Source organism: Anneissia japonica, unplaced genomic scaffold, assembly GCF_011630105.1.
Source record: "Anneissia japonica isolate Jap-2015-1 unplaced genomic scaffold, ASM1163010v1 scaffold285010_len649756_cov215, whole genome shotgun sequence".
NCBI lineage: Eukaryota > Metazoa > Echinodermata > Crinoidea > Comatulida > Comatulidae > Anneissia > Anneissia japonica.
In genome coordinates this window covers 274,350-290,633 of record NW_022699253.1, presented here as the reverse complement: position 1 = coordinate 290,633, position 16,284 = coordinate 274,350, and the positions used below count along the sequence as shown (strand labels likewise).

Genomic DNA, 16,284 nt, shown 5'->3' with positions numbered 1-16,284 from the left:
GCTATACAAACATGTTACTAATAATATTATTATTATATACAGGTACACCTTTAAAAACAATTTAAACCTGGTGATTATGGAGGAACGTGATGAGTTTTACGATGATGGTTATGACAGCCTAATAAAAATACTAATAATATTAAGCTTAACCGCCACCGAAATAATAATAATAATAATAATAATAATAATAATAATAATAATAATAATAATAAAAATAATAATAACAATAATAATATCAATATTAATATTAATAAATAATAATAATAATAATAATAATAATAATAATAATAATAATAATAATAATAATAATAATAATAATTAATAATAATAATAAGGCTATACAAACATGTTACTAATAATATTATTATTATATACAGGTACACCTTTAAAAACAATTTAAACCTGGTGATTATGGAGGAACGTCTTAGATGAAAGGCTACCGCGACGCATCACTAAAAAGGGTGACAAGAAAGCAACACTTATATCAAGCAGAGGTGATGCTGAGATAAGCCTATGTGTAGGCTTGTTTATGTATAGCTGCTGAAACTTTGTGTGTTGAAGTCATTTCGACAAACAGAACAGAACATATCTACGAATACGTATCATGCACACAACTTGGAAAGTATAAGTGCAACCAGGCGCGTCATCATGAAGTCTCGACGAGAGCCCTGCTCTAATGCGTGACTACATTGTAGCTAATCGTAATTACGCATAATGTCCAATACACGTCACGACAAATCATTTGACTAAATGGATTGAATACAAGAAGGTATACAGTGTGTCAGCTAGTAGCAGCGATCGACTTATGCACAACGGATCTCACGTGTAAGCAGTCCTGGCACCCTGTGGATGTAAGCTTATCTCACCACCTCTGCTGAAATAAAATTAGATCTGAAATATTCATTGATAGATTTGTTGCTCAAATATTCTGGTTTGATATGGAGAGCACTGGTCGTGGCAGAGACGAGATTTTACAGGAATGGACAACTTTATGTAAGACCTAAATCGGACAGTTGTAGGTAAGGACACAAATTTTAAAAATATAAATAATAATAACATATATCAGAATATGGGGAAAACCGCTTCGAAACAGAAAGGAAAGGCGCTATATCATAAATTCTCACTAGCGTAGCATAAAAAGTCACCTATACAGCTAGTATAGATATTTAATACACGACTCAGATTTTCGTTTTCTGTAATAGGCCTACTCAACTGAAAATGTTTCATCAGATATCCTGTTAAAGCAGTACAGTACATTGTTTGACTCTCAACGGGCATGGACGTACATCAGTTTGTTGGATCATAAATACTACCAGCAGCAAAATTCAATCAGTCTCATTCAGTTTTGTTAGTTGAAAACGTTTGGTCGCATAAGTCTGTTGATGTAGTGTATTGTCTGACTTTCAATGGCCATGGAAAGACATTATTTTTTGTTTGCCATATATAATCGTGATGAAGTACTGTACAGTAATGCTTATTGTCTAATTCCCAAACGGTCATGGACTGTAATGTTAACGAATATGCATTACATCGGCTAAGCATCCACTGGTCTTAAAAAAATATATCTTATGCCTATACAACCACCAGCACGTTACTACTTTAAATAATTCATAATAGCAATTATGCCCTTTGGTTCTCATTGTTAGTATTCAATATCTCTATTGGTTAAGTAAAGCTTACATAGGTTATTAAATTATTACAAGTAAGTAAATCCAATGAAGTGCATATGTTTCATCGAATGGAAATTAAATGGCAATTTAAAATCAATTTGTCGATAGTTGCTCAGTTTATAAACATTCAATAACATATTGGAGCATTCATCACGTGTATGTATCTTTCATACTTTTCCCTATTTGTATGTTAAAAACCATATTTATTATTTTCGAAGTGTAAGTAGGCCTATGTTTGGCTTAAATTTCCAATTTGTGAATAATTTTATACCAAAAGAAATTTTGATAACATTTATATTAATATAAATTGAAATAAAGGTAAACTTGCCCATTTATTTTAGACATAAAAAAGCCTCTTGGTATTCCAAATAATGTATTTAATCGTTCTGTAATGTGATAATTATTCAAATTCTTGATGTGCTTTGACTTTAATGCGTGATTGCCGTTGCTCTGTTGTTTATTGGCTGTTTTATTCTAATTTAAATTTGATAGTTTTCATCTTAAGCTTTGTATAATTATTCCTTATACAATACCGTACTGTATTTTGATTCGATTTGTCCATTTTAATTTTGTTAGCGCATTGAACACTTTTAATTGAAAATGCGCTATATAAGTTATTATTGTTATTGTTATTGTTATTATTATTATTATTATTATTATTATTATTATTATTATTATTATTATTATTATTATTAATGGTCTGATTAGAGGTCGCCTACATTGTTATATACTGTAATAAGTGTATGATTCAGACATCAACAAAAATCACTAAATTGTAAGCGCCAAAGGCAACATGTGACAGTTGTAAGACAAGGTCGTGTTAAATTGAAATGTAACAACTATAAACGTCAATACATAGCTTAATTGATGGCCTGTACAATATCGATTTAATTTCTTGTATTATAATGTAGCCTGTTTATTACAAGCTCTTTTAGAATTCATTAATTACTATCAATTAATCTGTTTATTTACAGGTGGGGAATTTCAAGGTATTGCAACTGTGCAGCCGATTTAGGTTAACTCGGATCGATTTGATTGAAGAAAGCATCGATTTCGACTACAGTCTATATACAACAATACTCTTGACTCTTGCCCTTGTCAAACGCGTATACTTGCAAAACCATCGAAAATCCTAGACATATTCAAATATAATCAGCACCGGTACTCAAAATAACGACGTGTGAATATGGATATTAGTATATTTATTACGCGAATATTTCATAAAGTTATCTATTACCATAGTACAGATGTAATATGGTCGCAATATTAACGTGCTAAATATTCACGCAGAAGCAACCACCCTGCTGCTGAGCACCATACACAATACGCATGATCATGAACGCTTTTACAAGGTGTCGTTTAACCCTGAAATGTACGGATGACGTATTATTTCCTAATTGAATCGATTCGTGTCATAAATATAGTTTATTTCATCATAATATAATTATTGCATTGATGCGTGTAGTTTCAAATCTGACTGTGAAGTTGACAAATATTTGGATTTGAGGTTTGATCTCGCTTGATTTGTAATACAATGGATGTCTGTTTCAAAGAACAAGGGTGATGCACTTGTTATAGCATATGGACGCAGAAACCTAAATTCTCGAGAGAACATAGGCCTAGTTACAGAAAACAGATATCTGACTGTGGATAAGGAACCGAATTTATACAGAATTCTCGTCTTTCATATTGCAAACATATATTCATTCAAAAATAAGAGAACACAGCGTTATGACAACTAACTTAAGACGCTTTGTCGATCATTTTGTTTGTTGTTCATTCTAAGATGAAACATCTCCATCGTCAGTTCAATACAAGAAAGCAGTGTATCGAAAGTTTGAAATTTACGTTGATAACAAAACAAAGTGGCTCTTGTTTGTTGTCGACTTTTCCTACCTTCAGAGCGTCGTACCAAAGAGGTTTCACGACTCGATTCTTATTTCTTGTCACTTACTTACTTTCAAGTTTTGGTACTGTGTATGGTATGTGCCCTGCAAAATGCGAATGCGACAACATTTACCAATCCCTTGAGTGTAGTAACGTAGACATATTGGAAATTCCGAAAAACATTCCGAACTCTACCAGATTTATATCAATCACAAACACACAGATCTCTGAGATAAAGAGGTTAGCTTTCTTTTCTCTTCATTCTTTAAGAATGATTTCGTTGGAGAACAATCTGATCAATACAGTTTCAAATGATTGTTTCAACACTTCAAAGAAGTTGAGAAAGTTGAATTTAAACGGAAATCGCTTGTTGACTTTTCCAGAAGCATTGTTTGGCCTTAAAAGGATAAACGAAATACATTTACAGGGTAATGATATGACTATCCTAAATCCAGACAAACCTGTCATTTTACAGAAATTACACTTCCTGGATCTTGAAAGCAACAGACTAACAGAAGTTACTAGGAAGTTTTTCGATTCAATGTCAAAATTGAATACTCTTAACATGTCTTTCAATCAAATACGAAAAATTGACACTGATTGGTTAAGACCGATGATAAACTTGAAAGTACTTGAGCTCGAAGAGGCTTTTGAAATAGCGCCCGCTATTGGGGAATGGTTTTTTTGCGAATCTTCGAGCTCTCTCACCAGTATAAACATGGCTTACAATCGCATTATTTCTATACCACCAAGGACGTTTTCTTGTGTTCCAAATCTAAAATTCCTAATTCTTAACAACAACAATTTAGTCGAATTCCCTTCAAATATGAGCCTTCAAAATGTTGAACGTCTTGACTTGGGGTCTAACCAAATCGCACATCTCACAGGAGACACATTTGAGTCCTGCAAAAATTTAACGACATTAGATTTGAGTTCAAACAACTTACGAGGTTTACCAAATGGTGTTTTCAGAACTCTAAACCGCTTAGAGTCTCTTGATTTGAACAATAACTACTTGACTAACATCCAGTCTGATACATTTGCTAACTTGCCCTTCTTGAAGCATCTTCTTCTTTCCGGGAATAAGTTACAAGTATTACCTCCACGGTTATTATCCCTACATGTGAATCTCATTAATGTTGATCTAAGCGTAAATAACATTGAAAGTATCCCAGACGATATTTTTCAACCGACTACTTTGTTAAAACAACTAACTCTGAATAACAACTCCCTTGTACAGCTACCAAATATTCGGAATCTTAGAGATTTGCAATATCTAGACGTGTCATGGAACTTACTTAACGTCATATCGCCTGACGCTTTCGAAGGCACATTATTAAGAACTATCAACTTAGGTTCAAACAAAATCAATACATTCTATTCGGTGACCCTAGAGCGCTTGATGATTAATCACACACTTACAGCATTGATACTCGACGGAAATCCGCTCCGTTGTGACTGTATGACCGTATGGTTAACATTGGTGCCAATGAATGCAGTCTCTGATTTTCAGTGTGCTTATCCAAACCGACTTTCTGAAAGTACGTTTCATACCTTAGATTATTTCGAGAAGGATTATTTGGTGTGCGACGATGAAATAGATACGGAATTTATTCAAAAAGTAATTATTATTTGGTTCTCCATGTTGTTACTCGTTGTTCTTGTTTATTGGCTAATGGTGTACCATAAAACTTTGCGGTTATGGCGAGCCTGGAGTCCAACAAAGCGGAAACGTAAACGTGAAGTGGGTAACAGCGGAAAGTCCAACGCATATTACCGAATTTCGACTGATAACTTTTGGAATAATAACAGTTTGTTCACACATCGCATGACTTCCAGTTTTCGTCGAGTGCGTCTTACAGAATCGTTACAAAGCAATGAGTATTTAGAAACAATAGTTTAATGAAACTCCAAAGGATAATTCTGATAATTAGGTTTAAATTATGGAGCTTGTGATAATATGTTCACGGTCCAGTCCCATGATCACGATTCAAATTCTGTAAAACTCAGATTAATTGCACACTACGACTCATAATAGACTTGCTTATACGTTTATACGGTAATTACAGAGCATCATAAACCTGCCTGCTAAAGGCAACTAGGTTGTTTACTAAACTACCAAGTGATGTCAGTAACTATTGGGCTAAAGTCAGATGTCTATAAAAATACTTAAATTAGTGATGACAGTAAGAATTGGTTTAAATCAAAACTTAAATAGGCCTATTCAAAAATCTAAGCTGTATCCCATTATCCGTTTCCTAGGTTTTCGTCAAAAATATACAGGCCCTGTCCTGGGACAGAATGCTCACGTACTCGTGTTGATATCTGGTTGTTTCACCAATATAAACGGAAAAACATTAAATGCACATGTAAATTTGTAAACAACGGGGCACCCTAACCCTAATTTTGAAATGATTTTTGGTCAGTACAATTTTTAACTTTATGACAGTTTTGTTTCGACATGCGTTGGTGAGTTATTAAAATAACACACCAAGTTTTCACCTAAACTAATTATTTATATAGTGTATATTTTCACAGGTTATATCACAAATTTGCATTTCCTTATGAATAGAGTGCACCATCACCAAGAATCACAAAAATAATAATACATTATAACCGTCGAGTGGTTAAACTATGTTAGTTGTGTAAGTGCTGAAGAACTAACACTACACTAGGTATTAAAACAAAAAGACAGTAACTCCGAAAAGAGACAGTGACATTTTGGGATTCAACGTTTCGATCTATTTGATCATTTTCAAGAATACTGGTGAGAAAATCTCACCCATCCATATATGTTTACAATATTTACAGAATTATAACAGAAAGCAAATAAAAAACCGACCAATCAGATTAAAATCAAAGTTATAACTGGCCAAATAAAAACAAGGTAATTAAAAATGATGTGTGTCTTATATTTTATATCACTTATTGTGAATAAACAAAGAATTATCAACAATTATTCAACAATAATAGAACTTAGCCTGGGAATGCTGGCTGAATGAAAATCTCATGACATGAAATAAACAATAAGATAATTCATTGAAATTAATTATATACTTAAACAGTAGAAAATGCTTTCAAGAAAAGTACATGTGATATAATTACAATTCAGAATTAAATAATGAAAGCTCCATAAATGCTCTCAACCCAGTGTTTAAACTGGGCTTAAAACGCCTTTTGGCCAAAGCCTCCATAAATAGAATTTGTGACCAATGTCGAGAGCCACAGAATTTTAGTAGTCTTAAATATTAAAGTTTGCTTGAGTGATGAAGTATTTACATTTTTCAGGGAAACATTATTTATTTAAATTATATGCTTAAAACCCTCACATTGTTGTATGTGCTCATGAATACTGCTATCTGATTTGAGAGCATGCTCATTTATTCTTATCTTAAGGCATCTGTCTTTCCTATATAACTGGCATTGCAGCCAGGGCATTCAAATTTATAAATCAAAGAGCTACGGTATTCTTTAGGAGTAAGGTCCTTAGTAGGTGTAAAGTAAGAGACTTAACATCAAACTTAACATCAACAATTAAATATCTATTTATCTTCCTAATGCAGCCACGAGTGTCACCACGAACACCTATGTAAGGAAGACGTAACCAAATTTTAGGCCTATTGTCATCATTAATATCAGGCCTATCAATATCATTATTATTGGGCTTAGGTTTTAGCTGCTTAAGTAACTGATTGACAACATATCTAGGAAAACCATTCCATAGCATCATCTTCTTGATTCTTTGTTTCACTGGTAAAATATCATGCCCAGGCGTGCATATTCTGTATGCTCAGATAAAAGGCTACAAACCCAAGATACTTTATGAGCCCATGGAACAAAGCTATCAAAGTGAATATATTGACCAGTATGTATTTTCTTACGATACACTCCCATTGTAAATGTTAAATCAAGAAAATTAATGTTACAGCGTTCAAATGACTCAAAAGGGAAGTTAATATTTTGATGGAAAGAGTTAAGTGAGTTAAGTACTAGTGGGACATCGGAAGGCTTAGCTAAAACAAGAGTATCATCTACGAATCGAACATAGAATTTCAGTAAGTCATTGGCAACAAGATTAGAAATAACTTCTTGTTCAAGTTCTGTCATAATAATATTGGCTAGGACTGGGCCCAACGGTGAATCCATAGGGACGCCATCAGTTTGCTTATATAATGTATTATCACAAGATAATACAGTTTTCGTACATGTATCTCTAATTAGTTTACGAAGAGTATTCATTTTTAATTTTGTATCAATTAGTTTCTTATTGTAAACCCTATCAAGAATAATGCCAATATCCTTAGGCAGAGGAACATTAGTGAATAAAGATTCAACGTCAAATGAAATAAACAATAACCATCATAAGTGTCTTTTAATACACATTCGTTCTGAGTTAGCGGATATAATACACTGGCTAAAAATTTGGCGACAGGATAGTTGTATCTATAATAGGACGGAGAGGTGGAAGAGTGTCAAAATCCTTGTGTGTCTTTGGAAGGCCATGTGCCCTAGCTGACATACGGTAGTTGATAAATAAATAAATAAATAAATTGTTCTTAAATAATTTTGCAAAGAGTTCAACTGTGTTAAAAGTGATCCATTAGTGTACTGCTTGAAGTTGTTACCGGTGAACATATTAGATATGGATTTCTGACACTAGGTATTATACTAGTCACTGGTTTCCCAATATTTTAGCTTAATGAAAATAATAATGATAATTTTATTATTATTATTATTATTATTATTATTATTATTATTATTATTATTATTATTATTATTATTATTATTATTATTATTATTCATAATAATACAACACCACACTTGTGTGTGTGTTTGTGTTTCGAGAAAGCCAGTTTTCATCAGTGACAATTACAAGTCAGCATATTTGTTAAATATTCATAAGCCAATTACAGCTACATAGAGAGAGTAATATCAAATTGAAACAACTGTTTATTTAAAGATGGCTTTCCCCACAACAAATGAATTGCTTCTTTTATTTTTAACTGATATGTGAATTATTCCAGAATAGTGACGTAGTTCTCATTACAAAGTCGGCGACAGTGTTCAGCATCTACAAATGCTGAAAAATATGAGAGGCCCTGCTCACGTACTCGTGTTTATAGGTGTCTGGTTGTTTCATCATGTAAACGGAATTACATCACATGACCATGTAAATTTGTAAACAACACGAGAACAGAGCATCTCCGGGACAGGGTCTTTTACATTGAATATATTAGAATTTTAAAATGATTTTAGGCCATTTTTAACTTTATGACAGTATTGATTTGACAGGCGTTGAATTTTATGGTTTACATAATTAGCCAATTGTAAAAAAGCGCAATTGAAAACAATATGTCGGTTCATCGAAAAGGGGAAGAGGAGAAAGAGAGATCCATGAACAATTTGACTAGGACTACTGAAACGGCATCCATCTTGTTGTAGTCTTCTTTGTTGAGTATCACAACTCCATTCTTCTTGTCCAGTTGGGTAATTAATACACGACTGTTATTGCGCAGTTGTTTTGGGTATCCCAAGTTTCTTCAAGTCATTGCGAGATGGACGGTACATACTGAGTGAGGGGCCAAGTGCGTTAAGTCCGATTTGAGTTTACCTGCAAACTATCGTAATGTGGATGTGGATACATTAATGAACCATTTCAAAACGGGTATAAATAGTTATATTGATACTTGGTGACATAATCGAGTGTGCGAGACCCAGCTTCAGTGCCCGTTTTTGTTTTGTAGATAAAAAAAATAAAAATGAGAAGTTAGTAGTCATAAATATATTTTTAATTTACATAATCAGGTGCAATTGCTTATTCTTATATTGCTTATATTATTATTATTATATTGCTTATATATTCGACCAGTAAATTGTAATTGCCACTGATGATGAGAACTGGCTTTCTCAAAACATGCCTGCTCTAACATTAAAGGCGTGCGTCCTGTTCATTTAATGCCTCTTTCGTTTTGTTTGAGACACATACATAGGCATATATACATACATAGGATATATATATATATTATATATACGGGGTAAATGCTAGTAAAATCGTGCGTTTGACAAGCGCGTATTTTCTATTCTGATTGGTCAGTTGTTATGTTGATTGACAATCCAAAAAGGTTTATTTTAACCATTATTAAACAGAAAGTGTACATTTTCCTCTTTTTATGGTGAATACGCTGTCAATAATATGTATGCAATACGGATACTCCAATATTTATTAATTCTATTATTTTAATATCATAATATGTGGTTAAATTATATAGAATTTATATTTTTGTTGTATTGTCCTATTTACATAAATAAGCTTCATCTTCTATCATATAAGTCTAATACCGGTATATTATTATTATTATTATTATTATTATTATTATTAATATTTATTATTATTATTATTATTATTATTATTATTAAACCCTATTATCGTACGTTTCTTTGTAAAAAATTAGGTACATTTTCCTTTTTCTCAACTGATTTTTCATAACAATAATTAATCTCATTTCTAAAGATATACATTAATTAGTTTATGCAAGTTTGCAACTAGGCTATTTTGACAGTTCAATGCTTATTTTGGAAATAAATTGTGTATATTTATGCTTATATTAGATGTTCAGCTACAGTTAGGTCTTTTGTTTTAGTAAAATAAGCTCTCTTGTAGAATCAACTGTAAATGACTATGTCAAATTTTAAGGCATACACATTCATGGTTATACCATTGCCTGTATTTTTATGAAGTGGTACTTGACAATTGTTGACCTTTCAGGTATACTGCAACTAGGGAGTTTCTTTATTATTTACTTTTCTTATTTGTTGTAACTAATGCTCAAAACTCTTAATACAATTCCTTAATGCAGACGATAATTATACTGTATTGTATGGTTTTCGTTTGTTTATTTATAAGACTCAATTCAATTATATAGGCCTATTATTTGCTTGAAATGATCTAATATACAATAGTAAGATTTCTATATAGTTGTCGTTAAAATACAATTTATATAGAAATGTGATACAAACTGTAAGCCTATTATATAATTATTCATTTTCCGTTTTAATATTAAAGGAAGTGAACACCAAAATCATTACCGTATGCATACCGGTACATGATGGTATATAATTCTGATGTGGTTTATACAGTAAGTATATTAAAATGATCAATTTTACTTATGCATGGCATAATTACAATGCAATAAAAAGTCAGTATGACGTCTCGTATTATCCATATTAATATTTTGGCTAAATTTCTTTTTTTTGTATTATTCACATGCGGTGGCGCAGGGATGGAGCAGCCTGCAGCCTATGCAAATCATTGGGTTCCAGGTCTAGTAGGGGCGCCATTCATAGGCTTAAAAGTTATATATTTTTATATAGAATATAGTACTGCGTAACGGTAATACAAACTCAATACGTAAAATGTTGACTTTTAAATTAAATATTTTACGTATCTCTGAGTTTGTATTACCGTTACGCAGTACTGTATTTTATATGTTTCGAAAAGCACGTGGAAGGCTGCATTGGCAAAAAAAGATAGCTAAAACAGAAACTCCGGACACGATGGCGTGCATTTCGATACTTACTATGTATAATACTATGTATTATACTATCTTAGATGGTAATAAGTTGCCAGGTATATTTATTAAATCAAATGAGGAAACCAACCTTTGACAAGCTAAAGGAAATATGAAAAGTAATAAGATGAAAACTAAAGAAAACAACAACATTCTTAAAGCTCGAGGTTTCCATAGAATCGCGCAACCTATCAGCGGCAGCCGCCGACAGTTGTCGGGGAGTTTGAACCTGTTTCAAAACTGCCGATTGCGTAGCGGACGAAAGAGGGTGCATTACTAACTGCCCTGATACAATCGGGAAGGCACCCGATTCGTTTGCAACGTAATCGACTCGAAAAAGGTGAACCAAGTTCAACCTTCCAGACAACTGTCGCCGATAGGGTGAGCGATTCTATGGAATCCGAGCTTAACACATCCTATAATGTTTTACTCCAATAGAATTAACATTCTTTTCTGACCTGGTTGGGATCAGTAAGTCTTTATGATCAATAAACTCATCATAATTTAACACACCTCTGGAAGTTACTGAGTCTCTTCACCCGTAGTACATCTTATTTCTTTGCTAACGGCGCTCACATTTGGTTGAAATATTATTGTTTCTTCGTTTACAAAATCATGAATAATCATTTTTGGCCGAAAGGTGACGCAAGAATATATCTGAATGCGATATTTTAATTAAAAAAAACAAAACAAATAATAATAAAAAATAATTATAAATAATAATGAAATAATTACAAATAACTAAATATTTGTAAATAATTGTAAATAATTAAATACCTAACTATTTACAAATAATTAACTATTTACAAATAATTATTTGTAACTAATAAAATATTCTATTGAATTTATGATTTTGCGATGCATAATCAATTACCGCAACTTAGTTATTACATTATGATTTTATGTTCCAAATGGCTTATTACGGGTAGCTCAAATCGCTCTAAAATGACATTGGTAGCCAACGAACGGAAGTACTTAAGAAAAAAACACTTAGTGGAAATATTAGCTTAAATGAATATATATCTTGCAAATAAGAATGTCTCATTTAGCTTCTAAACGTTGTATTGACGAAACATGATATAACCATGCCACAAATGGCTAATTGCTGGAGATGACAACATTTCGTTTATCGAAAGGGATTCCGAGTATTTACATTGCTCCTCGCTCGTACCAGGGAACAGTACAACTCCTCTGTTCCCTGCTCGTACATTCATGTGTCTACGTATTTACTATAGAGTAAAAATCAAAAACTCTGAAATCGCATGCCATTCAGAAAAACAAATTATGTATGGTATACATTCATTGCCAATAGAAACAGGTACGACGCAAGAGAGGTTTGTATCTGAATATTGGTAATATTGATGAGAATCGTACCATACATCGAACCGATACTTTCTGATATGCAAGCTGGTTTTTAGAGAATCAAGTGAAGGGTTCAATTTTCAGACCCCACCCCCCAAATGATAGGGGGTCCTCCTGTCTCTTATACACATCTAGATGTGTATAAGAGACAGGGGGGACTTGAGCTCGTAAGCTCGAGCTGTAGGAAGTGGTTGAGAGGAGGTTCCCCCTCCCAAATGATATTTTTTAAAGAATATCAACCTCTGGATGGCCGAAAATGGCACTTTCAGACTGTGACAGACATGTGTTGGCTTGGTGTGGGCCTATTATATGTTTTATGGTCTGACTGCCAGACGAGCTCTGTCCGGCGTGGGGGAGGGAGCTTGACCTGTCCGGTGGGGGGATTAATCCCCCGCCCCCGCTGGCGCCGCCACTGGTACTAAGATAATATTATACTCATTCTAACTGCTATCAACAGCCTACTAGAACGATCACAAAGACCCAAGATCAGCGATCATCACATACAGAGGCTCGATGCATTTTATTCCTCTCTTTACTTGATGCGCCAGGATTTCCCCGACGGGGGGTCCAAGGTCTCCGACGGGGGATTAGGGCGATCCCCCTTCTGACGAGGGGGAAGATTTCTCTGACGAGAGCAACCTGACGAGGGGGAAGATTTCTCCGACGAGAGCAAAGTGGGCGTGGTCTAGCGTCGCTTAAAATGTTTGTGGTCCAGGGGGCAAAGCCCCCGAAAAATTTTGACAATTTAGGGGTTTAAAGGCTTATTTAATCGATTTAAGAGTCTACTGATATGTAAAAAATACATATAATTTCTCCTCACCACTGGCACCACGCCTGCAGAGGCAGAACGATCAGCTCGAGCTAGCTCTGTCGGCTGTTGAGGCCGGAAAATATATAACTAATATTCTAAAATCTGCATCTTACTTCAGATCAGCACCATAAAGAGGACCGTGATATATGAAGCATTGTGATTGTGTAAAAATTTGAAGTAAATCGGTTCAGCAGTTTTCGAGCTATACGCCCAGAAGGACCCCCCCCCCCTCCACAGACACACACAGCACATGAGTATTGAATAAGGAAATCCACTAAAAACAGAAATTAAATGAGAAGTGGGACTTAATTCATATTCAAATTTTATTATATAATTTTTTCAGTAACATCCATAGTAATTGTAAAACCATTGATTGAAAAACAATGATGCAGTATGTCTATTCAGCTAAAATATAATATTACATTTATCATACATTAAATCAGAATATTTAAAACTATTGTTCTTCAGTTGATTCAACGGTAGTTACTAGTTGGTAGGCCTACGACTTATTTTATGATCGTTCATTTAGCTCTAGTTATCCTTTCTTATATTTTCCTATACACCAATTCAGCCTGAAATGAAAAATAGCACATACTACAGTTTATTTATAACATTATTTTTATTACATTAGCATAGCATATAAATATTATTCAAATTCATTATAATACAGAATAGGGCCTCCATATTAAAGTATAATTATATAGACCTATTGTTTCATATTGTATTGTAACACATGCCAACGAAGGAAAATAAACGTTTGAGTTTAAGTATTACAATAACTTTTTATAATATTAATTATTTTTAACAAAAATAAAAAAAAATCATAATTATACAATATTTATATATGATTTGTTTATGTTATTAGTAATTATATTATATTAAGTATAAATATAAAGGCCTATTACAGTATATTCTAACATTTCTAATATTATTTTAAACAAAAATATTTAAATTTATTATAATACAATGTAATTCAATATTTTGATTATGCTTATATAATTTAATTAAAAAATGAATTATAGTACAGTATATTTTCTATTATAAATAATAAATAAAATTATGTAGTATGATTACATTCTATGATGACCCATTAAAATATAATTATAAAAAGCATGATCATAATATTTATACTAATTACCAGTTATCAATAATAATTATTAAACCAGGGATCTCATCGGACTAAAATTCGGCCGATTTAGGCCTGGCCTAAGCCTACACTAAATTTAGTCCACCTTCTAGAATAACATTTTTAGATAGTCCTGGTTTAAATGTTTTCTTGGGCGCAACGTTATGTACGTATGCCATTGTTGCAAAAGTGTCGTTTCCAAATAAAGAATCTATTGTAATTATTTTATTATGCACTATACACTATGACTTTGAGAGTGTCATGATTTCTAACCAAAGTACTATGTCCTTCTTATCGAATTACAGTAACCGATTTTGATAACAGAATTACTAGCGGATATAATTTAGCTTTAATAGACAGAGTGTGTTTAATGCAATTTTCCCAAAGAAGGTGTGTGATTCCTGTGATGCTATTTATTGAGTTAAATAGCTCGGTCGTTAAGATGCTCGACTTCTAATTCCACGTTCATCCTGGGTTAAAATCCTGTCAGATTTTTGATCTTCTCAGAAACTCCACTTTATAAATAAATAAAGTTCTTAACCGTTCTGAATCGACAGAACAAGTGGTTTTCATTGACTACCATTTTAGTAGTTGACAAGCTTCAACAGTGCAAAACAAAAGGAGTATCATAAGCCTCTTTATGGGACTTTTATGTAGATGTGTATATGTTTGTCATGTGAAGGGGTTGGCATATAATAAGACAGTGATTAAGTCGCTATTGCTAATCTTTGGCAGTGTGAACGAAAATATAAAACTTTTTAAGCTGTAGGGTACGTTGTTTTCAATATTTCGTCACAAAAGGTTTTCATGTCTTTGCTAAAATAGATAGGGCCTATGTTCTTGTATTTTATATTTCCAAAAATCCTGTTGGTAAATGTGTTCTTAAAATAATTTGTGTTTCAGAGGTTTCGCCTTAGACTAGTGTATGGCTTATAGAGAAGAAATGTGTCAGTAATCAGGGGCGGATCCAGGATTTAAAAGAGGGGGTTCAATTTTCAGACCCCACCCCCCAAATGATAGGGGGTCCTCCCCCGGGAAAATTTTGATTCCTAGATGGCCGAAAATGAGCTTTCCCGACTTCTGAGGAGTCTTTTAATGACCTTTAAGTTGTTCAAAAATGTTTTACCCTTCTTGAGTCAGGTAGTTTTATCTCATTCTTTAGGCCTATCGTAGAGAAAAAAGAAAGACAGGCAATATATTATTATATTCCAACAACATTGAATAGTTAGATAGGAGGCCTATCTTTCTTCCATGGATCGATGAACCGATAGGCCTGAAGAACGCACATTCGTACATAAATTATTAGACGGCGAACCAAAACAGTGTGTAGGCCCTATATTATTTAATTAAAAACTAGTTGGGCTAAGCCTAGTTTGTCTGATCTTCCAACCTATGCCTAGGTTAGCATGCCTTTTGTAAGCCATGACCCAGTTGTATTTTGTTACGTTTCTTCACAGAGGGGTGGGGGTTCGTCCGAACCCCTTGAAACCCCCCCCCCCGGATCCGCAACTGGTAATAAGCCTTTGATGATGTTGATGTAGCTAGTACCTCTTGCGCTGAGCAGTAGCTACATCAACCAACATTAACACATTAAAGTGGACACAGTGCACAGTAAAATGGACAAACACACACACCGAACATAATCTGAAAATTATTATTTTTGACTTAATTGGGAGTCTCTGCAGTGCTTGTTTGGGAAATTTGAGAGGGATGGGGGTTCACCAGGAAAGAGTGGGTTTGCTGGAAAGGTTCTCTTGAACCATAACCCCCCCCCCCCCGGCTACGGACCTGGAACGGTTCTTAAATCTGCATTAGGCCTATAACCGTTTGAAGTTATATCTGAAATTTTCGATATTCAAC

At 33.5% G+C, this 16,284-nt stretch overlaps 1 protein-coding gene across 5 annotated transcripts in view; it reads left to right on the top strand.

Moving 5' to 3' along the window:
• The window catches only part of LOC117102912 (nephrocan-like), a 60,656-nt gene extending 54,301 nt beyond the window's left edge, over positions 1–6,355 (top strand). For all 5 annotated transcript variants that reach the window (XM_033243365.1, XM_033243361.1, XM_033243362.1 and 2 more), the window contains 2 exons: positions 378–1,019; positions 2,645–6,355. In XM_033243365.1, coding sequence (XP_033099256.1) covers positions 3,457–5,460 — 2,004 coding nt within the window. In that variant the 5' untranslated portion in view covers positions 378–1,019; positions 2,645–3,456 and the 3' untranslated portion in view covers positions 5,461–6,355. The remainder of the gene's footprint in view (positions 1–377; positions 1,020–2,644) is intronic.
• The last annotated feature ends 9,929 nt before the right edge of the window (positions 6,356–16,284 follow it).